At 38.4% G+C, this 26,956-nt stretch overlaps 1 protein-coding gene across 3 annotated transcripts in view; it reads right to left on the bottom strand.

Annotated features, from left to right (window-relative positions):
• Positions 1–24,699, bottom strand: part of LOC136885266 (replication factor C subunit 4) — a 45,250-nt gene extending 20,551 nt beyond the window's left edge. The window contains exons 1-7 of one of the 3 annotated variants that reach the window (XM_067157755.2): positions 24,344–24,459; positions 19,729–19,783; positions 17,738–17,920; positions 16,339–16,437; positions 15,768–15,964; positions 3,871–4,067; positions 3,199–3,312 (exon numbers count right to left, since the gene is read on the bottom strand). In XM_067157755.2, the coding sequence (XP_067013856.1) occupies positions 3,199–3,312; positions 3,871–4,067; positions 15,768–15,964; positions 16,339–16,437; positions 17,738–17,856 (726 nt within the window). In that variant the 5' untranslated portion in view covers positions 17,857–17,920; positions 19,729–19,783; positions 24,344–24,459. Of the gene's footprint in view, positions 1–3,198; positions 3,313–3,870; positions 4,068–15,767; positions 15,965–16,338; positions 16,438–17,737; positions 17,921–19,728; positions 19,784–24,343 lie in introns of all 3 variants that reach the window. The other 2 variants (XM_067157753.2, XM_067157754.2) reach the window with 2 other exon arrangements.
• Positions 24,700–26,956: the final 2,257 nt, after the last annotated feature.

The following is a 26,956-nucleotide window of genomic DNA, read 5'->3' as shown; positions in this document are numbered from 1 at the left end:
GAAAATGTGCTTAGGCCAGGTGGACTGAATTTCTGGCAGTAAGAGGTCTCACCTCGGGTCACCGCTCCTCTTGCCTATTCCGCTGTCCATGCCCAGTCTTACTATTATATGCCACTATCATTCCCTAGCTAATGCAAGCTCCCATTATCGACTTAGTTTCGCTAAGTAGGAACTCTTCAGTCATTGAACTTACGTTAATGAACTCAGACACTTCAACAAGGAAGGACTCTCTGAGATATTTACGTCAGTGCTTCTGATAGTTTTCGACTATCAAGAACTTACATAAAATCAGCTTCATGGTCCGTATCGCACTTCAATAGATTCACAATTAAGTATTTATTTATTTTCCACCTAGTCGATACAATGATTGCTTAAGACAACTTTTAATGGTCAAAAGTGGTACATGTTTCGTATATTATCAACATCTTCAGCCACATAACACTGTTTAGATGAAAAATATATAAAATTGACAAAGTAATGCTTTAGATGAAGTGTCCTTAAAATTAACATAAGATTGACAAGTTATTTGTTTGTTTTAATCTTGTCAATCTTATGTTAATTTTAAGGACACTTCATATAAAGCATTACTTTGTCAATTTTATATATTTTTCATCTAAACAGTGTTATGTGGCTGAAGATGTTGATAATATACGAAACATGTACCACTTTTGACCATTAAAAGTTGCCTTAAGCAATCATTGTATCGACTAGGTGGAAAATAAATAAATACTTAATTGTGAATCTATCAAGAACTTTTCATGTCACAAAGACTATCTTTCCGAAATAGTAGTGAACGTGAATACTCCAACGTGTATATAGTGTACAAAGACAGACTCTTTCTCCAAATTCATAGTTCAATTTGCTTCGAGATAACTTTCAGTTTTGTTAGTGTAAATATTGTAATTTTACATGTGAAGCAAATAAAGAAGTTGTGCTTTTTGTAAACCCAACCTTGTTTACAACACAAACTCCGAAATTTGCATAAACGTATTACTGACATATAAACTCCGAAAAAATGCCTGAGGAATGGAACTCGGCAATAATCCACCCCCTACACAAGAAAGGGATATCCCTTGTTGATGTCACATATAAGATCTTTTCTAAAATTATTCACTCAAGAATACAGGAACAAATGGACCAAGAAATTGGAGAGTACCAAGGAGGATTGCAGCCAGGCAGAAGTTGTCCAGATCAAATCATCAGTCTTAAGTGGATTATGAAGCATCAAAGAGCTCGAAGTAAGAACATAGTCATCACTTGTGTTGACTTCAAAAAAGCTTGTGACAGTATTCAACTGGCGTCACTACTGAATACCCTTCAAGAATTTGGTGTTCACAGAAAACTGATCAACCTTATTGGAATCACTTTCAAGAATACTAAAGCAGAAGTTAAATTTAGAGGAGAATTGTCAGAGCCATTTAGAATCAAAACTGGACTTCAGCAGGGGGATGGTCTCTCACCTACTTTGTTTAATTGTGTACTGGAGAAGGTCATGCGAGAATGGAGAAAGAAATCCCAACCGAACATCAAGATTGGTAGAAATATAAAACTAAACTGCTTAGCATTTACAGACGATCTTGCACTACTGGCAAATAGTGTGGGAGAGGCTTAAGTCCAAATTGAACAACTAGAAAACTTTGCAGCAAAAGTGGGATTACAAACTGCATTTGAAAAGACAGAAATTATGCCAACCTTAGATGTGGACACCCCTGTCAGTCAACTAAACAATAACAAACAAATTAAGGTTGTAAAAAAGTTCAAGTATCTCGGGGAAATTATAACTTGGACCTAAATGAGAAAGCCTCAGTAGAATACAGAACAACAAAACTGAGACAAGCACGAGTCACATGGTCAACATATAAGAAGAAATCTCTCTCCATAAACGCCAAATTCAAACATTATGGTTCAGTAGTTGAACCTGAAGCAACTTATGCAAGTGAAACTCGGTTTAAGTTGAATACCAAAGCAACAATGGATAAAATCCAAAAAATAGACAGAAGGATCATCAGGACAATCATCAATCAAAAACATCAAGTAAATGGACAATGGAGGATGCTGCCTAATGAAATAGTCTATCAGGAAAATGAATCAGTTGTGGATACGACTACCAGAGACCAGACTACTGAAACAATTATTCAATTTCTTCTGGAAAAGTAAAACCAAGAGCAACTGGTTTGTTGAGGTCCAGAATGATTTCGAAGAGCTGAATATAATAAAACAAATTGCAGAGAGAAAAGAGAAGAGGATTCTGAGAAGTAAAGATACAAGACTAAAATTAAAAACAGTCAAACGAAAACAGTACACCATTACAGATGAAGAAAGGACAGCCAAGTTCTGGGAAGAGAAGAGGAAGTTAAGAAAACATTACAACTAATATTGTGAAGACTGCAGTGTATATGTGGGCGTACGGAGCCCGGGTGTTTGGTGGTTTAAGGGAAACTAGCTGCTGAACCAGTCGCAGAGAGCACACTTTAATGATAAAAATGTAATCGCTGATTAGTTTTAAAGCCACTGGAACATGTAACTTTACACACAGTGAGGCTTTTTTGGTGACAGTTGTGCATTTTATTGGTGTTTGAACACGCACAAGTTTAGTAAAAACTTACAATTAAAGGCCAGTCGATTACTGAATATGACTGTGTTTGAACTGAATATCTCGGATATGTTGACACCAAATTTCAGCTCAATTTGTCCAGTTTAGAGAGAGAGAGAGAGAGAGAGAAGACACTCATTTTACATTATTACCCAATTTTGAAAGAAAACAGTTATGTGATAGTAAGAATGTTAGGGCAAAATTTCATGACATTCAAGCAAGCGGTGGCTGAGATGACATTTTGGAGGCAGACAGATATTTCATAAAAAGGGGAAGTTCTTCACATCTAACATCAACTTGAGGCTAACATAACTTGTGGAGTGTGTTGCTCTAAGCGAGTCGACATTTCAGTTGTGGTGGTGTAGAAGAACGTCCATGCTAGCAACAGAGACGTACGGATAAGAATAGGAGACTCCATGTTTGACAAAGAACATGATGGAAAGGAGGACTATCTGAACTGTTCAGAGAGTAGTGACAGCAAGCTCAGGATTAACAACCTTCCAAGAAGAACAATAATTACAATCACTTAACATGATTGCATCCCATCCACGACATTACTCTAGCCTTTCCACTGAATCAACCCCACCTAAACACTGAGCTAGTACCTGAGATGAGGCGTACGCCTCCAACATGAGGTCGGAGATGAACTGGACAAGCTTGTCGTAGTTGTTCGTGTGACACACTTGCACCAGACCGTCGACCCACTCGTCTGGAACGACCTGCAATGGAGAAATAAACATTCGGCAGGCTGTTTCGCGGATCACAAGGTCAACTTTATATAACATCATTTTTCATTTTCTAGCTATGGTTGAGTAAGGGAAAATATCATTCCATCACTCATTGGTTACTGGGGGTTAGAACAAAAAGAAAATAACCAGAAAGTGACAAACATTCAGAGACATAGAACATGCATCACTCAGCCTCTCTTCAGAATTCTCACCGGAAACAAACTAGGACTTTTGGTTCTCGCAATGTCCTCTGCCAGACAACAATCACATGTTTCATGGGGGATATGTGGTATGTTCACTGCCATCCTCTTTCACAAAGTTGCATTTAAATGTAGCCTTTACTATGCTCCCTCGACATGTTACTAGGTAAGTGGACATGACTTGGCATAGCTTTGCTTTGTCCCTCTTTATTCCTACCCATTCCACGCACGTAACTACGGAAGGTGAACGCTCCCGCTACACACAACCACCAAGTTACAAAATAACCTACTATGAAATAAACATAGGTTATTATTTCCACTGCGGCCATTGTTCAGAGGTTTAACCTACCCCCGTGACCTCCAAGACGTCTTCCTTGGTGACTGGCTGGTCCACATCCTTGAGCCTGCTGCAGGACTGAAGACAGGTAATGGCATGCCTCATGTCACCTCCAGACACTTCCACCAGGGCCTGAAGCACGTTCTCGTCGCACTGAACACGCTCCATCTCGCAGATGTGCCGCAGCCTCTCCATCATGCGCTCCTCCGCTAGAAACAGACAGGGTACAAAAGACTAACACTTGAGTATGTTTATGATTCATCATCTTGAAACATACTTTGCACAAACACTTAAAATAGCATAAAGAAGCTACACTTTATCATAAATTGCCAATCTGCGAAGTGTGTTATCATTAATCCCATCGTAAACAGCCACTATAACCACTGGAATTGAACATTGCTCACAGTAAACTAACACCTCATCAAGGACCTTGTTCGAGAAACTGGCATGAGTGTTTCTGTAGTGAATGGAAGTGTCGTTCACATACACATCTATCTTTGTAGAATTTTCTTTATCCGATAATTTTGGTTTCCCACAATAATTTCTCCTCAACATCGAGGTGAAATCCGTAACATTTAGCGTCTCTGCATTAACATGCGTAGCTTTTAAAAGAACAAACATAAGAGTTTTGGTTTAATGAGTACAAGGCAATTACAAATTAAAGATTTAATTTTCCTCTCAAAGTAAAGACCTGGCATTACATTATTGTAAACTACATCACACACACACCTCAAGGACTGCCATCCACTATCTCTCTCTCTCTCTCTCTCTCTCTCACAGTACTCTATGTATCGGACTCGCTCTGTCGTTTCGTTCCGGTTCAGTATTAGGTTGAAAGCTCAATTTGGACATCACAAGTCATTTCCTTGCGTTATTCTTGTATATTTCCTGTCTTTTTCAATAAAATGGGTACACTGGTATAGCAGAATATAAAGGTGAAGAGATTAGGGAAAAACACTGCAAGGAACAATAATGCAGAAAAATGTGTTCAGTCACAAAGAACATAGCATGAGAGTTCACAAGACATTCTTAAAGTTGAACTTACATTTCCCAATCTACAGGATGTTTGGAAAGGTTTCAGGAAATTCAGGATCAATTAGAATTACTTGACTTGGATCCCGCTGAACATGACACTGTGCGACGTGTGCTGTGAGAGTTTATAAACCGTATTTACTCGCGTATTAGACCCCTTTTTTCCCCAATATGCGATAACCTCAAAATTTTGTGCAGCGAACACGTGACTTCTAGGCTATAAATTGTACGTTTAAACATTCTACACTCTTATTTAACAAACTTAGAACGCATTTAACTTACACCGGCTATTTTCGTAGGAAGGCAATATTTCTAAACATAAAAAGACAATTGATGGTGAACACGACTTAGACCTACGGAACATACAAAAGTCTGTTTTAGTTACTCATATTACGTCATTCGTTACATCTCACTTCATACTCAATCCCGTAGAAAAAAGGGATAAGGGCAACGTGTTATACTATTATATATTGATACAAAAGAACTTAATGGCCGGTCAGCAGTAGGCCTCGCACACAGTAAACCTGATCACTGCTTTCATTTGAATTATCGCCTTGCGCCGCCAACTTCCCTGCCTTGCTACCGGCGCGACGTGTCGTCATTCTAAGTGACATCATCTTCACGGCTATCTCTCGTCAGTCGCGACAGCCATGCTTCATTCTCTTTGAGCCATGCACTGCAATCAAGAACATACGAGGTCCCGTCTTTTTGAACCTTTTAAAAATAATTTCGTTCCCGACTATAGAGTCTGAACAGTGTAAATCTATTCCCACTTGGTGTATATGCAGCAGAAGCCACTCCTTCCGAATAAAGAAGTGCTGTAGAAGGCATACCAAACCATCAGCTGATAACTAGCATATGTTACGAGTTGTACTTCCGAATGTAATACATAGTAACTGGAAACATTCTTTTGATGACTGCGGCTGTTGAAACACAGACCGTTATTATTAAATATATTTCATGTTGTTCTCTACATTTATCACATCAGGATATGTGTAAATAGCTGTCCATCAGATAAGACAGAGCACATTGTTTAGGTTAGGTATATTATCGCCCTGATAGTGCCAAAAGTTCCTCGACGGAAAGAATAAAAATAAATAACAGGAAAATATACCGCATTTATGGATATCTACAGGTAATGTGTTTTATTATCATAACGTTTAATTTTTTACGTTTGTTGTCTCTTTTTTTAATTAACGCATACCGGTACCCTAGTATGTTTTGTTTGGCGTCTCCGAAAATCATTTAAAGTACGTGGGGACATAAATTATTATTTGTTAGGTACAATGGCGAGTAAAACAATAGTTTTAATTGGATAGCTTTTATCACGTTTTAAACTTACTTCTCTCCAAATATATAGGCCTACCTATATTGGGCCAAGTTACGAGATATTAAACGACCACTTTGTTAATGATCCGCTTGCTGTATAAATAGCAACAACCGCGAATATTTCTCAACTAAAGTAAACTCGTGTCCTCATCCCGAGGTGCTACAGCTCTTTTTAGACACACACCCAGTGGAGGGGAGTTACATGTACTGCTTTTACCGCATATCAACCTTCCTGCCATTTGTAAATCTCTGGCAGGACGGTACCAGGAATCGAAATCAGACTCCCGAGAACAGCAACTAATTCTGTTAAGCATTACGCAGGAGGACATTATTAACTACAAAACACAGACGTATAGCATGACTGATGCATGCTTGAAAAGTGCGGGTTGGACACGAAGCTAGGCCTGATTTACCGCATGGATTTTATGCGTTTTCATTGTGCAGGTTGTACAGACAAAACTATTCATAAATTTGTGCGATGTCATCAGAGCTGCAATAAAACTTGTACCCACTTCGAAGCAGAATCGTTGTTGTTCTCTGACGAATTATGCTGGGGGGTCTTATATGCGAGATTTATTTTTTTCATTTTCCTCGTCTTGAAAAGCGATGGGGGGTTCTAATACGCGAGTAAATACGGTAAATATCCTACTTCATGGAAATTTTGGATCATTTACAAATTGTATTAAACTTTATTGTAGAAATTTGTGGGACACCCTGCACACCACGTGTTGATTTTTGTGGGACTTGCAGAAGATACAAGCTTCGAGTAGTTTCCAGACAAGATACGAAGCGTTAAATTAAACTTTTAAATTTCGTTGGCAACTCCTGTGCAGTCATTGATCATTAATTTTCTGCGCTGTTTCCTGTTGCACCGCCCAGCACAGGCAACTTTCGGGAAGTGCATTGCAGGAGAGCTTTATTCTCTGTCTTCGGGATCATGTAGAGCGAAGGAAGCTCTGCTTTCCTTGGGGTAATGTCGCTTCACATTTTCAACTCACTCTGCACAGTGAGGTATTTTCCATGAAGACTAGTACCAGCAAGATTGTAACAATTACACCGGCGTACGTATGTCTGTTTTGTGTTAATGTTACTGGTGGTGTTCCTTTCCTTTGATGTTTTTATTATAAGTAGGTATTAACTAAATTCTTCTTTGATCGAAGTTTCAGCCACATCCTGCTTTTAGTTGCCGTTTGTTTGATTACAATGGCTCTTCATGTTCTGTTCCCCACAAGTCGAACCACCAGGTCCCCATGGCGGAGGGCAGCTAATGCTTTGCTGGACACTGCACTAGCTGAATGTACACAGTATAATCACGTTAGTGCATATTTCCCCGCTTAGCGCATTGTAAATTCAAAATCCTGATTCTCATCATATAAAGATACCTCACTTATCACGTTACAAATATTCGCTATTACTGCTTAGAACTATCACATATTCTTTTAACTTATTTTTTTATAATTTGCTTTACGTTGCACCCACACAGATAGGTCTCACGGCGATGTTGGGACAGGAAAGGGCTAGGAGTGGGAAGGAAGCAGGCGTGGCCTTAAGGTACAGCCCCAGCATTTGACAGGTGTGAAAATGGGAAACAACGGAAAACCATCTCCAGGGCTGCCGACAGAGGGATTCGAACCCGCTATCTCCCGAATACTGGCCGCACTTAAGCGACTGCAGCTATCGAGCTCGATGATCACATTTTTCCTAAACCTGAAAATGTTACTGTGTTTGTCATCCGTTGTGAAATGAACGTGGTTTCCAACTCGGATAAGAAGAGCCCTCGCTACAGTTGTGCGATAATGGGAAAAGGCCTTGAATTCCTGAATTTCACAGGATAAGTTGCATGTACAGGGAGCAAGCCGTTAGCTTCAGGAATGTTCAGTTTTACTTTCCGGTTAGCAGCAGGATTGCTGAATAACACAGTGAGCCTGTTTGTACTTGTATTTCGCATTCTATTCAGAAATGTATTTTGTACTGAGTGGTACTGTACAAGTAAGTGTAGCGAATATTTGTCGTCTGATAGCCTACATATTACAATCATTCCATATTGATGGTTTTCACTTTACAAGGGAAGTTTCATGTGTCCTCCTATTCAATACATTAGATGGAGTGATAAAAGTCAAACATTTTTCGACTCGTTTGAGCCATCTTCAGTGAAAAATACGGGGTTAAAGTTATTTACATAATAGAAGCTAAAAATGTGTTAAAAACATAATGAAGGAACAAATGAAAAACAAAAGAGACACGAGGGAAATAAAAATCAATTCAATATATACAAGATTTCTATCATTAGCTGGAGTAATAATCAACTCGTTTGAGACATCTTCAGTGAATAAGTTTACATTTTTACATAAATAAAGCTAAAAAGTGTGTTAAAACCAATGAAGAAAGGAATGAAAACAAATGATAAGATGGAAACGAACATTAAGTGTTTATAGCGAGGTTGTGGACCGCGGAGTGATATAATTAACAGGATGAAATCACTGTGTTGAAAATTCAGAATTGGCAGACTGTCTTTTTAGTCACCATCACCACAAATAGTTAAGAGGGAAGCAAAAAACTTGAGAATCTAAGTTTGAGAGGAGACACGTGCCAGGTGAAATGTATACGACACGTGATGGAAAACCGCCAGTGACTTTCAAATTTTAGAATAGTTGCACTCTTGTCTCAATTTTAGCGATCCCGTTCTCAGTGATTGTTTCCAATGTTGGCTAGGTGCGTTTGCCTTATTTTAAATAGTCAGGAGGGCAGCAAAATCTACGAAGCTGTGTTAGAGAAGATAACAGATGCATGGTAAACTGTATGTGACCACAGTCGAAACCGTCAGTGAAGTTCCAATCTGTAATGGAGAAAATGAGGTTGTATGAGAAACTTGGACTGATAAGTAAAAAAATGAAAAAAGTGTGAAGAAACTTTTAAACTTACTATTAATTGGTTGTCCTCTCGAAATGGCCTGACCTTCACTAATAAGTTAAAAGAAAGTATAAAATGGTTCAGTATGAAATTCTTCTCTCTTAATGATTATGCTAACGAAGCAAAACGAAAAGTCTTCCATTATATGGGCTTAAAGATCAAGATCAGGAAGTAAACTTACATTTCTTAACCTTAGTAGTATTGGAACTTCACTGACGGTTTCGACTGTGGTCACATACAGTTTACCATGCATCTGTTATCTTCTCTAACACAGCTTCGTAGATTTTGCTGCCCTCCTGACTATTTAAAATAAGGCAAACGCACCTAGCCAACATTGGAAACAATCATTGAGAACGGGATGGCTAAAATTGAGACAAGAGTGCAACTATTCTAAAATTTGAAAGTCACTGGCGGTTTTCCATCACGTGTCGTATACATTTCACCTGGCACGTGTCTCCTCTCAAACTTAGATTCTCAGTTTTTTGCTTCCCTCTTAACACATTGGAGACCGAGCTTTAGTGTGTATCGGGGTGGGGTATCAGCGCAGACTAACCGCGCCTGAGGCTAACTCGGGCCCGCGTATTTCTTATGTTGTCAACAAAACCAGGACGAGAATCAAGCGGAAACTATACATACCACATTAAAGAACTTTTATAACAGCTATACCGTGCGTTCATGCCCTCTGTCGTTCTTTTCTCGAATTTATAGCATTATTTTTGCTCGAGTTCGCTTCTACACAACATGCTTCCAGCTGCTCAAGGCGCGCGCTTTCGGAGTTTTGTTTACATCGTGCGAAGTGTTTAGACTATGTTTGTTTCTGCTATCTTGATTGGATCATCGAATGAAAGTGGAATTGTAGAGATTTTTGATGACAGTGGTTCAGAAGAAGAGGTAAATGATTCAGATCTAGACCCTGATTTCGAACTTCGTGTTAGTGATGAAGGTATTCTATCATATTCCACCCAGGTGTGATTCTGCACTTTGTAGTTTATTTAGCTAATGTTTCATGATCTTCATATGACTGGAGATTCATTTAGAACAAAGTGACGCAAGCGATGATAATTCAAAGGCAGGGACTGATTCACATTCGCCAGGTACGTTTGGTGATTTGGATGCACTTGCAAAGCATGATTGTGCAGATAAAGGAAAGGCGTAAAATAGGAAAGTAATGAGAAAAGAGACATGCTGGTGGTATCCAATGTGTTCTGTAGCACTTTGTGTCCCTGAATGCTTCAAACTATTCCACACTAAAGCTCATTTTGTGTAAGACTTTGTTGTCAGACTTCTTTTTGCTGTTGCAAAAGGCTTACCGTTGGAAAATGTGTAATGTGAAAAGTATTCAATAGATCTTAATGCAACTTTTTAATCTGCAGAATAGACCCTTTTTATTTTTTTAATGATATATACATGTTACAATTGCAACCTACGTGCTATTTGCTACAATTTTTTAAAATCCTTCTAAATATGGTGGTCTGCCTGCCCATATGCCACCTTAAGACACGGTCTCTAATGTCGTGACGATGGTGACTCTACAAAGACAGTCTGCCAATTCTGAATTTTCAACACAGTGATTTCATCCTGTTAATTATATCACACCGCGGTCCACAACCTCACTATAAACACTTAATGTTCGTTTCCATCTTATCATTTGTTTTCATTCCTTTCTTCATTGGTTTTAACACACTTTTTAGCTTTATTTATGTAAAAATGTAAACTTATTCACTGAAGATGTCTCAAACGAGTTGATTATTACTCCAGCTAATGATAGAAATCTTGTATATATTGAATTGATTTTTATTTCCCTCGTGTCTTTTTGTTTTTCATTTGTTCCTTCATTATGTTTTTAACACATTTTTAGCTTCTATTACGTAAATAACTTTAACCCCGTATTTTTCACTGAAGATGGCTCAAACGAGTCGAAAAATGTTTGACTTTTATCACTCCATCTAATGTATTGAATAGGACACATTACATCAGGATTAGGAACATAATCTTGTGAAGTTCACTAGTGTCTTGTGACAGCCTTACGAGTTTCGACTTGTCATTTGAGTGCTGCCTTTTGACAGAGGCTAACTACCGTATTTCACGGCATAATCGTCGCACTTTTTATACCAAAATTTTCGAAAAAAATTGTAGGGTGCGACCATTATACGATGAATATTTAATACCAGTATTTGTATTACTCAAAAAATGTATTTACTAAATTGTATTTGATACTAATTTAAGATGCACGTAATACTCGCGTTTATACATCAAAATAATTAAAATAGTCTAAAACAAAATTCATAATTTTTCGCAACAATTCGGCGAACGTTTTTCCAACCTGAAAATAAAAATGAACGTATTAAGTTAATTTGTCATTAATTTGAGTATTAAAGTTAAAATATTACACTTGCAAAAAATTATCGCTTTGTTGTGAAATGCGGACTTACCGGTACACAAATTATTCCAAATCTTCGGTGTCGCTATCGCAGGTTTCGCTATCTGATGCGCCGTCCTCTCCTCTATTAATACCAGTATCAGATTCTTCGTCTCCCTGCCACACTGCGTCATCTTCGGAACCGTCTAGTGCATTCGAAATCCCAGCCCTTTTGAAGCTCTTGGAGACTAGTTCAGGTGGTATAAGATCCCACGAGCGTAACAAGTCCAAGGGTGGACGCCTGATATTTCCGGCGGACGTCAATTGCTGATCGCCGCTCATCATCCACTCGTTGTAAAATCGACGTAAGCGGTCTTTAAAGGGTTTATTAACACATACGTCTAGTGGCTGCAAAGCAGATGTTAGGCCACCAGGAATGACTATCTGCCGTGTCTTATTTGTAGTGAGAATTTGCTTCACTTCGTTCACGAGGTGACCTCGGAAACTATCTAAAACAAGCAGAGCTGGTTGTTTTAGTAGTGCACCAGGTCTTCTATTCCACACAATTTTAACCCAATCCAGCATGAGTTCTACGTCCATCCAACCCTTTGGTTGCACTCGTACATGAATTCCACGGGGAAACTGTATATTCTTAGGCATCGTTTTCCTCTTGAAAATGATGTAAGGCGGCAACTTTCTCCCGTCAGCTGTAATGGCTAGCATTGCCGTGCATCGCAACTTCTCACTACCGCTGGTTTTCATTATTACACTCCGTGATCCTTTTAGTGCAATAGTGCTGTTGCGAGGCATATCAAAAAAGATTGGAGTCTGATCGGCATTACCGATTTGAGAAAGGAAGTACGAAGTTTCCTTGCGCAACCGTATGACAAATCGGTGAAAATTTACAATCTTGTCCGTGTAATCAGCAGGCAACTTTTGGCTTAGTGTTGTTCTCCTTCGCACTGACAGATTGTGTCGTCGCATGAACCCCTTAATCCACCCACGAGTCGCCTTAAACTGAGTTACCAGTATGTTGCGTTTGCGCGCTACCTCCTGTCCCTTAATTTGTAACATTTCATATGATACACTGCAGCCATTGTTACGTATTTCACTGACGTACCTAAACACTTCTTCGTCAATTATAGGAAACTTCCCTGTTTTAGGACCTCTAAACGGGCGTCTAGAAGGGTTTGTGCTTTTTAGCTTGTTTTTTACTTTCCGCCAGTCACGCACCAACTTTTCACTCACAGAAAATTTTATTTCTGCAGCTCTGTTCCCGTGCTGTTCAGCGAAGGCAATTACGCTTAGCTTGAAGCCCGCAGAATAGTTTCTATATTTACCCATAATCGCTTATAAATGCTTCACACGTTAATGTTTTGCGATATAAATGACTTTCCGTAATTGTTCACTATTAAAACAAATTATTTCTGCAAACACCCAAAACACAAATTAAAAACTTAAATTCTCACGCACACATGTCTACAGTAATCACGTAAATCTGAAACAAATAAATGCATCTGTGATCTGTCCATTCCAGAGCAGCCAATACTGTTAGAAAGCAAGGAAGCATGCAACAATTTATCAGTTTAGCTCGTTGGTTGCGACACACTACTGCGCTTGCGCAAAGCTCGCAAACTGGAGCTCTAGCTAGCGCGGTGTAGATCTACTGTATAGTTGACTGTATTCCGAGACGTCAGTAACAAACATTCATTTTTTTCAATTTCTTTTAAACATACGGTAATTAGGTTAATATTTCTTCCCAGTTATTGATGATTTTACATTACATTACTGACGAGTTTATAAAATAAAACTTTAATAGCATTGGATAATAATTATCTTGACTGCTTGGATAAAAGTTTTCATCCCATGCCCGGACACTTATGACGTAGTAGTAAGATAAGAGTCTAGCGATGACAACTGAGACATCGTAAATAATTCGGCTGAATAATTCCGTGGAAATCTGCGTTATCGTCTTGGATTTCACTTCATGCGCAATAACACAGGAGCCGGCCCCATGGTGTAGGGGTAGCGTGCTTGCCTCTTACACGGAGGCCTCGGGTTCAATTCACGGCCGGGTCAGGGAATTTTACCTGTATCTGAGGGCTGGTTCGAGGTCCATTCAACCTACCTAGCCGGTATTTCCTGGCGACGTTGCCGATAAGCGATAACTTACAGCCTTACGTATTTCAAATGGGAACTCATAATATGTAGGTGGTTAATAAATAGTACACTGTCTCGCGACCACGTTGTCAAACTGCCGATAGTCTACCGGTAAGCCATGCGTCGTACATATACCGGTATTATTTATTTATACGTTGTGCAACATGTCGCAAACGTGACTGTGTTGCCAAATTGCCCATAAACCATACACGTATTTAAATTGCGCATTCATGTGCAACTTACGTTGCAGTTCCATTTACCTTTTAACCAGATTAGTGAACAAAATTTGGACGTGCGACGATTATGTAATTAAAGGTTTAAAGTCCGATTTTTGTATTGAAAATAAAGGATGCGACGATTACGCGGTGGCGACGATTATGCCGTGAAATACGGTAAATTAATAAACAGTCAATCATAGACAGCCGATAGTTCTGACAGAGTGTGTTAGACTTTAGTTCCGGTTACCAGAGTTGTTGATCTGTTGTTTACTGTAACCACATACTATCAGCTGTGTGTTGTATTGTGCTCAGTTCTTTTCGTACTCTTTGTCAGTACACTCTGTCATTATTGACAAAGCACCGACAATGGCGGGTAGAAATAACGAGTTGATTGAGTGGTTGAAATAGCACAATATTTTGGTTCGCGATGACATGAGGAAGGGGGATCTCGTACATCTTATGAAACAAAACAAGCCCTAGTACCCAGTTTACGTGCTGGATGAAATAGCAGGAGGCTTGGGCATCCAGTTGTTCGCCTTCCACCATACCTGTGCCATTTTAACGCCATAGAATTTGTTTTGAGTCCAACTGAAGGATTATGTAGCTGCGAACAACCGACTCTTCACAGTTTCAAGAGTTGAATGACTTCTTTGGGAAGCCGTAGACTGTTTAAGTGCAGGTTGTGAGACACAATCAGAGATAAGTGAAGCTTGGGAAGCATTGAAGATGCTACGGTCAGGACAGTGTGAAACCTCAACAAACCACGACAATGCTGATAGTGACCCAGAAATGAGGGGTGTATTCCCTCTGTAGGATTTTCTCCTTCCTTAAGAGGAAATGAATATATTAACAATGCGAGCTGTGAGTAGGAAGTTCATTTTCTTGAGTTTTATCTGTTCAATCATTATCCTAAATATGTTATCGTGCATGTTGCTGATTCTGGACTTATTTTAGAGTTCATGTTGTGAAACAGCTGATTGCACTCGCAACAATGTCTGTCTTCCCGTTAACTGTCAAGTCGAAACTCATAGAAACGGAACCATAGTTGTGTCGAAATATTCCTCACTAATGAAGACAAAATTAAAATGTATTAAAAAGTGGACTGGCACTCGCGTCGAAGCATGCATAGGTAGTGTGTATGTTGAAACTTTCACCTTCGAGTTTCGACTCGATCGTTCGAGTAGGTGGAATAGAAGTTTTGGCGATTTCAAAATGGCAGCAAAAGTCGCAGTTGCACATGGTCAAGTCATTATCTAAGAGTGTGACCAGAGAATAATGTTTAATAACCCACTGCTCCAAAACAAACGGCTACTACTAACATTTGTTTTAGAAAGAGTGTGATCTGCAATTGGCCCCATGCATGTTTCCATATTTTTGTTGTCTTGTTTTTCAGACCTCCCAGTGCACTTTTGTTATTTTATAATCCCCAGCAGAATTTGTTCTCTCTTGTTTTTGACACGTTTTCCTCTCATCTTTAGAAATAGTAGATACACGACGTAAAATGCCCTCATTACATATTATCCACTTCATTCCGTATCAATACTGTCATCAAGGTTCAACCTGATTGATACTTTATTATTTAGCCTTCGGCTAAATTTTATGTCATTAAAAACTTACAGTACATGTTTCAGCTGTTTCGCTTAAAGCTTAGGTGAAAAAGCATAAAACATTTCATAATTAAAATTAAAATGTGTTAGTAAGGGACGCTTAAATGGTGAGGGAGGGTGGAACCTTTAACTTAATTGTTATCTTGATCTTAAATGCCCTCATGTTGGAAAAAATCGTACATAGCGTTTCCATATCAATCCAGATGTGTCCTGAAACTGCTCACCTACCAAGAGAGGAAATTCCTACCACAGATCTGAGGGTGACACTAGGACACCTCCAAGACAAATACTCACAGATAGGTTTGAAGCGGAACTTCATGCAGCGAGAACTCAGCGGCTTGATGATTCGACTGATGTAGTTACAGATGAGGCAGAAGCGAGTAGTCTTGCTCTCGCGCTCCATTGTGCGTCGCAGAGCCGCCTGCGCAGCCTGCGTCATGGAGTCTGCCTCGTCCAGGATCACGATCTTGAAGGGAGGACAAGGCTGGCCGCTGAACAACATAAAGCAATGTGAGAACGTCCTACCCAGCAGAACAAGAGAATGCTAATAACATAATACTTACTCGTTTCTGATGTTGCCGACCATTTGCTGAGCAAACTGAACAACATAAAGCAATGTGAGAACGTCCTACCCAGCAGAACAAGAGAATGCTAATAACATAATACTTACTCGTTTCTGATGTTTCTGACCATTTGCTGAGCAAACTGAACAACATAAAGCAATGTGAGAACGTCCTACCCAGCAGGACAAGAGGATGCTAATAACATAATACTCACTCATTTCTGATGTTGCTGACCATTTGCTGAGCAAACTGAACAACAAAGCAATGTGAGAACGTCCTACCCAGCAGAACATAATACTCACTCATTTCTGATGTTGCTGACTGTCTGCTGAGCAAACTGTTTCACCTTGTCTCGTACCACCTGGATGCCTCTCTCGTCAGATGCATTCAGCTCCAAAATCCTGCAACAACAACCAAAACAAATAGCAACACCAGAGGCATGCCTAGCAGTGCACGAAAATAGCAGAATCAACATTGAATATTTCATTTTCACTACTGCATTTCTATTCAAAATAGACTTTCAACTTACTAGGTCATTTAACCCACTGATGTCCAGTCTTCTGTACTTAACACCATGTAATAAGTTGAATAATTTGACAGTGTGTTTTAAGACCGGGGTGAAGTATAATACCTTACCCAGAGAGAACCTGGAAACGCTAGTGACCGATTACCGTCCGATATTCATACAAAAGAACATGACAGATATTGCACGAGAGTAAAACAGTCTAGTAGCATTGCCAAATCAAATTAGCTGAATTGAGAATCATCTGATGCCTAATGCAAACATAACAGTAATACCAGTCAAGGTCACCACTGTTAACTATGGATCCTTCCAGCAGCCCAAGAAACATATCTCTCTCCCTTTTTTGCTACATCTTTTTTAATTTGTTCCAACCATTTCCAACTAGTCTTTCTTCCACGCATCATCCTTTCAACCTACTGTCTCTGAACATGCATCTCATGTACTTGCTTTAGATGGCCTTTCTCCTACCTTTGATTTCACCTGCATATCTCCTTGTCTTAGAAACTTCATTTCACACACTCGAAAGTTTGAGGAAGCAACTATTAAGACGACATAGAAAGCACTGATTTTCCTGCAGAGCTATGGGCAGGAACAATACATTCAATTACCTACGGGCTGGTGCCCTCTGCTATAACTTCTTGCTACCAATTTTAAGAAAAAAGGAGACAGAGGAGAATGAGGAAATTAATGCAGAATAAAATTGATATCCCACATGATAAAGCCATGGGAGACAGTACTGAGTGGATTTACAAAGGAAAATCCTCCACTAATGCAATTAAGGCCACCCATATAATAACAGAAAAGATATGGGAACAGAAATCAGAGTTCGATGCAGTGTTCGTTGATCTGGAAAAGGCTTGTGAGTGCGTCTCCACGAAGTTCGTTTGAAGTGAAATGAGAGACCGAAAGGTTTCCGAGTGGCTGGAAAGTGCCGTAAAAAAACTACTGTTTGCTGAAATTAATTCAATATGGCGTCACACTCAGTATTCAAAGCAAAATGATTTAATTATCAACTGAGAACAACACAAGTCAACGATTAGACAAATGTTCTGCCATGAAACACTCCCTTGAAGAGATTCTGCCAAGTACCCAACGCCATGACATGTAGAGATGCAAGCAACTGAGTAAGGCACACACTCAGGGTGAGAGCCCAGAGTTAGTGTTGAAGTATTTCTTACCTTGTTTTGTAGGACTCCCGTCCAAACATCTCCTTGACAGCAGCAAGAATGGAACTGGTTTTGCCAGTGCCTGGTGGACCATACAGGAGCATGTTAGGAAAGTCCTTCTTGCCATCCATACACTTGCGGAATACTGTCACCACCTCTGCCTGCTCCACTATGTCCTCAATGGTGCGGGGACGACTGTAGGGCACAAAGTAGTGATCATCAGCGTTATTACACCCACATGTACTTTACTTTCTTCTCCCAGCTTTTCTCTCGTAGAATAACTACTACAGAACAAATACACAAAAACGAGTTTGCCCATAAAGTCATGCAGCATACAACATACAATACTAGTACACACAAAATGTAAGGGATATGTATACATCAACTGAAAGTCCCCTGATTTTAGAGGTATGCTCTATCCCAGGCCATGAAAAAAGGAACCAGGTAACATATGGGCGTCTAGCATTCTGGAAAATAAAACATGGTAGCAATAGGTTTTCTGTTTTATACATAAAAAGAAAATCTGTCGCATCTGGTTCCTTAAAGGTTGATAGATCTGTCACTAAAGAATACAATCACCCAGTCCAAGAATGTAGCCGTTGCACTCCTAAATGTTGCTTGATATATTCATTAAGCACGAGGAACCATACAGCTATATAACCGTACACCAGGGCACATATTTTACACATTGAAACTTAAGATTTGTTTTAAAATCTCATGAAATCAGTGAAATCTATTATTTTCAATACGTGAATAAATTATATATATTTGAAAATTAGAACAGCTCTCTAATCGCTTGTAATGAAATAAAATATTAAAAAGGTCATATTTTTTAAAAAGTCTACCTTTTTTTTGGTAATACTAGGCCAAGGATGGCGAACAAGGCGACACGCCACATGATCATACACGTCTTGTACAACAGACAGTACATACCTTATATTGTTTCACATGTACGAATTAAATAAAGAAAATCTAAATACTCGTTATATTCGGACGTGCAATATGGCAACACTGCTACACTTATAGGTCAAGTGAGATAAGTGTCATTTTCTGGTGGATATGTATACGGACCTTTCAAACATGTTTTCGGTGCCGAAAAGAACAGAAACATAATGAAGGTAGTGGCCGGATTTTTCAAGATAAGTGAACAGGGGAATTTGGACTGATAGAAAGATGTATTGCCTGTGTTCGAAAACAATTTTATCCCCCACATTGAATGTAAAGCGCCATTTCGAGACTAATCATGTAAATGTTTGTTCCATGCCAACTGAAGAAAGAAGAGAGTTCCTTCCACAAAATATCAAACATTACACAAAACAACCTAGTTCTAATGTATCATATTTCCACCCTAGGAATAATATCAGTGTGGCTGGTTCCAACTGCCTCATTGCATAGTACAGCATGCATGGGAAATCGCTTCCTGACGGAGAGTTCTTGAAAGAAACTTTCTTATCGACATCCGACACATTATTTGAAAATTTTCCTAACAAACAATTAACAGAATTAAAAGAATTCCAGCCAGCTGAACTGCTGTCAAGGATAGGATAATAAGAATAAGTGAAGATGCGGAGCAATTGAAAGCTGATTTGGGTAACTCCCAGATGTATGCCGAATGTTTTGATGAAAGCATGGATGAGATTTTACAAGCGAGGATAGCTGGTTTTTCCAATTTCCTTGTGGAGATGTGATGAGGGAGAAATAAGTTAAATTGTTGAGCATACGAACTACTACCACATGGAAAAATAATGAAGCTAATGGAGGAAGTGAAGTCCATTGGCAATATTAGTATTTTTGATTTTAAATCTAATATTTTTTTACGATTTGTTTTACGTCGCACCGACTCAGGTAGGTCTTATGGCGACGATGGGATAGGAAAGGCCTAGGAATGGGAAGGAAGCAGCCGTAGCCTTAATTAAGGTACAGCCCCAGCATTTGCCTGGTGTGTAAATGGGAAACCATGGAAAACCATCTTCAGGGCTGCCAACAGTGGGGATCGAACGCACCATCTCCCGGATGCAAGCTGACAGTTGAGCGCCCCTCACCACGCAGCCAATTCACCTGGTAATCATATTTAATGGCGAAGTGTGTTACAATGGGAGCTTATTATTTATTTTTTTCACAAATAATATTAGGTATTCTCAAAAATTACATATTTAAAAATGTATATTTTGCAGTATTTTCAAAATACGACCACGGAACATGCAATCAAATGTATTTACACAATATATATATATATAATAAATCAGTAAATAAAGACATGAATAAATAAATAAATAACGTATTAGGAAACATAATTGGGAAATTGGAATGGAAGTCGTGGTTGCAGGGGGGGGGGGGGGGGGGGGGGTGGTATAGGTTATAGCTATTTCTTAAATGAAAATAATTAGTGGCACAGTCAACAGTTGAGAATAATAAACCAGACTTAAAATGGCACACTAGTTGGAAAAGGTTCGCCATCCCTGTACTAGGCCTAGGCTATAAGGTTCACTTTGCAAAATTAGGGCACAACTCCAGCTTATAGTTATTGTATAAGATTATCTTTCGTTCATTGCAAATAATGATTTTACACTCTTTGGACAGTCGTTATGTATTCCAGACCTGTCATTAACTGGGTATCGTTAATACAATTTTTTACCCAACAGAAAGGTAGATTCCTCTGCGAGTTCACAGGATTTCCAGTCCTCGTCATACCCTCGTCATACCCAGGATCTCATTCATTCTTTCATCAATTCCAAGCTTTATTTTCCTCTTAATTTCAAATTTTGTCCTTACATAACCAAACATGGAACCTGAAAACAATTTTCTTAAAATAGAGGAATTTAAATTTGAATTCATACATAATGTAGATCATGTGAATTGAAAAGGCTTACACATAAATGCACAAAGCATGAAAAATAAATTTGATGATATCCAAATAATCTTAGATCAGATTCAAGAAGTAGATATTCTTGCAATCTCCAAAAACTGGTTAACCAACAAACTAACCCAGGCTTTTGAAATAAACTACAATTCTCATCATGTGGTAAGAGAGCAGTTAAGTGGGAGTCTTTCGTTTTATGTTTCAAACAAATGGAAAAGCAATATCATACAGGAAGTAAATAAATCCCATAACATACCACAAGTCACAATTACAAAAGGAAATCAAAGATATGAAATCATTACCATCTATTAACCCACAACAAAGTAACTTGGCCAAATTTTATGTTCAAACTACAAAATATCCTAAATAGTAGTAGGGCAAACTTTAATAATTCTTGGACATACAAATATAGACTTGCTCTCAACTTCCAGAAACAGAAGTTTGTATGACAATTTAAAAACAACATGTAATAAAAATATCCAACTAGAGTACCAAAAACAACCTCCACAAACAGTAGCAAAAACTGTAATGTATTCAATATAACAAATAACTTAAGTGGTCATTACCTAGTGGTACGTGAAATTTCTGGTGAAAAATCAGTTTCATAAGTTCCAATAATCAAAGATAGTGGCAAGCAATTTGTAAATTACAACAAATTAAATCAGCATATACTACAAAATAAATTTAACTGTGAGGAAATTGACATAAATACCTATTACAATAAATTTATTGAGTATATTAGCAGGGGAATTGAAACCAGCTTAACTTCAATAATAAGAAAGATCCCCAAACACATTCCCTTAAAACCATGGGTTAGACTCTCTTCGAAAACCAAAACTAAAGTAAAAACCCCTCTAGACTGCAATTAAAAAGAGTGTTACAAAAATAGTATTATGAACATAGATTACAGAATTGCAAAACCAAAAAGAAACATGATATGTAGTCAATGAAGTGTTAAACAGGAAGCCTGGACACAAACATGAAATCAGCCATCTGGTAGTAAATGTCACCATTACAAACAAGGAGGACATATGCAATAATCTAAATCAACTACATGTTAAATACGGTATCAGAAAAGGCCTTTCTGAAGATGAGCAAGTTCATGGCAGCACAACAGCTGAAAGTATTTTCATGTCTCCAACTGATTAATGTGAAGTGCTCAAAATTATCACTTCCCTAAAGAATAAAAATATTATTTTAACAAAGATAAAATAACAAATGTCATGTTAAAAACCTGTGTTGAAAGTTTAGTGCCATATATTGGGAAAATTATTAAGCACTCAATTCTCAGTGAAAAAATACTCCAATTACCCAAATATGCCAGAACTGTACCTATCTTTACATCAGGAGATAATACAGATCCATTCAATTACAGGCCAATTAGTATATTATCTGTGATTGGAAAACTCATAGAAATGATAGTAAAAATGAGATTGGTAAATTTTCTATGTAAAACTATGCAAAAGTTGGTTACGTAGCGCATACCTATCTACGAAACGTCACTGTACTATTTGTCCCAAATGGAACATAATAATTGCTTTTACATAAATAAAGTCGAAAATCTGTGATAAATTAAGACGTACGAAATATTTTACTTGCAGAGAATGATAGGGATACATACTTTACTACCATACAACTATTTTTCTGCTATGTCGCAGTGCTTCCGTATGTGTTTTGTGTGTGATGTCTTTGCTCACTGAAGTTGTTTGCATTAATTAGGTGGCATTTTCTTCATGTTGCTCATTCGTTTTGTGCCCGAACTCATTCATTAAATGATATATTTGCTGGTCCCAGGGATCATGCTATTTTGCTGTTTGAACTGCCCGCGCTAGTCATATGGACAGCCCGTAAGTACGTATACATATTTATCTAGACATTTCTCTAGTACCAACACGGTATTTCTTAATTTACCGCAGATTTTTCACTTCATTTGTGTAAAAGGAATTATTATGTTCCATTTGGGACGAATATTACACTGACATTTCACAGATAGGTATGTGCTACATAACCCAAAACTTTTCTGATAATGTGCGTTTCTCCCAAATAGAGGAACTTAATGCCATATTTGATACAGTGATAGATGTTCAAAAGACCTTAGAAGAAAATAAATTAGCAGCAGGGCTACTCATAGATCTTAAAAAAAGCATTTGACCTGGATGACCACAAAATACTTCTGAACTTAAAAATAGCAGGAATTGGGGGTTTAGCACACAATCATCATCATCATAAAATGGTTCCAAATTATTCATCAAATCGAACACAATATGTGACTATTAATAATACTAAAAGTTCTAAGCAACAAACTAAGACAGGAATACTGCAGAGCACAGTATAGTACGCGCCCTAGTTCCCATTCGTTACTATGGAGATCCGGGCTCAAGATAAAGTGCGCGTATAGTACTAGGTCCTATTCTATCTTTGATTTACAATAATGACATACAATCTTTAACACTAAAGGGAAAATGTAAATTATAATAGAACTGTATTGAGTGGTCCGCAATAATTATTACATAAAATGTTACTTTAAATGCAACCGATTCTCCTGCCTCAAACCGTACATGAAGTTTCTTCAGAGTTAAATATTCTGCCATTCCATAAGCAAATTGCATTTTCATCATCAGTCTTTACATATAAGCTAGACAGAAAATTAACCCATTTGGCTGTTAACTTCTCCCATTTTTGTCAAATTCATAGATATGGAACCTCTATATAACTTACTTTAAATAATAGGCTTACATCAATATATTGTCCATATTTAATATCTTACAGCCATGGAATATCCGCTTATACTTCTGAAAAACTATGATCCTAACATCTTTTAAAACAAACAACTAGCCTATGTCTTAGTTATCCAAAAATGTATAAATACTTGTCACTTTACTGAAAAAGCTGTAGTATAAGAATTGTAATTATTGTGTCGCCTTAAGAAAAGTAGGTACTGTACTGTCCCTATCACGACCCATAGCCTCATGGGACCTTTCATCGTCAATATATAAATAAATAATAATAAATAAATAAATAAATAAATAAATAAATAAGTTCATCTGTAGCATGAGGTGAAAATATATATTAAATCATATTATCTTCTTCAACAAAATCATCAAGGATATCCTATATGATTCTGGTAAAATCTAGTCACTGCTTTTAAAATAATCGGTTTCAAGCACTTTTACGCAAATTCATGTCCTCGACCCAAGATAGTACAACTCTTTTCAGGCACATCCCCAATGGAGGTGAGCTGCATGTAATACCATTTTTAACCCATTCTTAAAATTTCTGGCAGTACCAGGAACCGAACCCGAGCCTCCGAGGACAACAAATAGTGCCCACTGTTACGTTACGGAGATGAATGCAAAGTACATGTTAAAAGAAAGTATAAAAAACCAAACTGGATACACAGAAATGAAGTTTCATTAACCGTACACTGGGACTGGGAAACTAGGATCCAAACATGTGTTTTAATGCACAAGCAGTCGTCACTCGTTAAAATTAGTGCACGACCTGAGAGAGTACGATGATCAAAGTCACTAACGTAGAAGACTATAGGGGTTGCGAACACCACATTATTATGAATTAAACATTCACTGGGTCACTCGGTGACCCGGTGAACGGTTCCAGGGTTAAAAAGAAACAAATTATATCTGTCAACAGCAACCTCGGCCTTGAAAAATAACCATCTCGCATGAAGGCTGGTATACACTATTACTAAAACTGGGGTGTCAATAAGCAGGAATCAAAAATGAGAATAGGCTACTTACTATTTCTCGACCCATGGTGTAGAAACACTCTTTTTAGGCGCTGTCTTTTCCTTTGAGGTGCCTGCAGACGACGAAGGCTTCCCAGAAGAGGAGGATTTTCGAAAGAAAGATTCTATCATAATTTACTGCACAGAAGCCTATTACCTATATAATTATGAACACTTTAGCTAACTCAAGAGCCTATATTATACTTTCAGATACAAAGATCGTTCTCGTCGACCGCCAGCCCAGAAATGCAGGTTCCCTACCAACATACGCGGCAACATTCCACTATTCCTTTCCTTACTTCCCACATAATTTCAAATAGCACTTTATTCTGAAAGGCTAAATTAAAAAAATAGCAGTAATTCCAAACAAAGAACATTGGTTAACATGTATCCACATATTCATTAGGCACATTTCACATTCTGAATACCGGTACCGTAGTTACATATTCTCTTGGTAGTTAAGAAAATTATCACAGTCAGTAAAGTATATACCATGGGTACAATGCGATTGAGTAATTATTTTTTCTTCTTGAAACACACTCTCCAATTACGAGTGAGTTATTCATAAACTTCTCATGTGATTTACTTCTCTATTTAGATCTCAATATGAATTACTGTATACATCATTCAAAAGGGATTAATGTATACACCAAATTCAACAGTGTAATAATGCGACTAATGGCTACACTGGTGAACGCATGAATGGTGAAATAATGTTCCCGCCTTAGAGGAAGCTCCACTTTCTATGATGATTGTAACAGGGAAAATATAATTTTATAACTATATTTTTACAATTTGCATTTATTCAGGGAGTAAAGAAATAGCAAAAAAAAAATTACATTCAGAATATCTCCGCTCTTTCAGTAATGACAATGAACGATTAGATACGGTACTGCTGAATAACGGAAAGTGGAAGTTTTTACGCAATTTGTTATGTATAGGTCTTAGAAAAAATCAACATTACCGGAGGTATTTGGAAGTTGCGAAAAATAGAATAATCGTGAATACCTCCTTTATCATTCCTCGCACAGTAAAAACATAAAACGATCGCAAGTTATATCTTACACAACATTTATAATGAACAGTTTTTTGGCACCGCACCGGTACCGGTACGGCGAAGTTGGATTTTTTATTTTTTTATTTTCGCATCCTCAATACTCCTACGCCAAGTAAATTTTATTGTTAGGTTTCACGTATAACTTGCTAATTTAGGAGATGAAAATAAGCAATTGTCATGATGCTGGTGTATTTGTGTATAGTCTCTTGGTCCGTGCAACACGCCCCGCTCCGATTGTGGCACTGAATCTAAGGACACTAAAAGATTTATTTCTGAAAAGTATTTTTTAAATTCTCACCACAGGCTATAAATATTTTGAAAACAAGAACTTTATTGAACTTGGATAGTGCGCTACTACCACAATATTACCCTCCCGTATCGGTTGGCACAACGGTGCTACAGTGTTCTTGCCTTGATTTGTATAGCTCTATTCTATGCTTGTATAAAGATATTAATCCCTTCCTTCTGTCTTCTAAGAAATGTAACGGACTTGCCGGAGGAACGTCCTCTCTCTCTCTCTCTCTCTCGCCCCAGCTAGGGCCACTGTGGTCGCCAACCCACACTCCAAATGGAGAAGGCCTCATCCTTCACCCCTTATGACAGAAAATTCTATTGCCCCCACTCGAAGGGGTAATTATTACGAACTGTAGTACTGTAAGTAGTAAGTTATTGGCACAGATAAATTAACAGAGAAAGGGAAATTTAGGGTCATGGGAGGGAGAAGTAGGTTCTCCAGCTGTCAGGAAATATAGGGGAGTCCAGGAAGGGATTACATGAGGTGGGTGGGGTTGAGGCTCTGTTCACAGCAGACTCCATTGTTAGGCATGTGTGGAAAGTATATGGAGGAAAGGTAGAGGGTTACCAGGAATTTTTTTTTTGCTCTACATCGCACCAACACATATAGGTCATATGGCGACGATGGGACGGGAAAGGCCTAGGAATGGGAAGGAAACGGCCGTGGCCTTAATTAGGTACAGCCCCAGCATTTGCCTGGTGTGAAAATGGGAACCCATGGAAAACCATCTTCAGGGCTGTCGACAGTGGGGTTCGAACCCACTAACTCCCAGGATGCGAGCTCACAGCTGCACGCTCCTAACCGCACGGCCAACTCACCCAGTAGGAATTATGTTGAGGAAAGTAAAAGGTAAGGTGAAGGTTGTAATTTAGTTTTTCACATTGGTACGAATAACGTAATGCATCTGGTTTATGCAGCACAAGAGGAGTTTAAAGGAGCAGAGATTGTTATCAGTGGAATAACGAGTAGAAGGACTGACTGGAAGTTGACTGGGGACTTAAATGAAGTGAGTATGTGAGAAACTGGTAGCAAGATTTGTAGACCTGCACACAGCTAAGGATCAGGGGCGGCTTTTCAGGTGACGTAGGTGAAGTGCCATTTCACCATTTATTTTTACCAGAATCAATTTTTAAAATTGAATTTTCCTTTAACATTTGTTGGTTTTACGGAAAGAAAATGTTTTTTGTACGGCGTTTGGAGCACCAAGAACTCTCATCATTTGATGAGAACCAGGGGAACTTATGAAAGCGCCGGCTGTCGGCACCCACAGTACG

Source organism: Anabrus simplex, chromosome 14 (genome assembly GCF_040414725.1).
Source record: "Anabrus simplex isolate iqAnaSimp1 chromosome 14, ASM4041472v1, whole genome shotgun sequence".
Taxonomy (NCBI): Eukaryota; Metazoa; Arthropoda; class Insecta; order Orthoptera; family Tettigoniidae; genus Anabrus; species Anabrus simplex.
The sequence above is the reverse complement of the archived record's forward strand: the minus strand, read 5'-3'. Positions and strand labels throughout refer to the sequence as shown.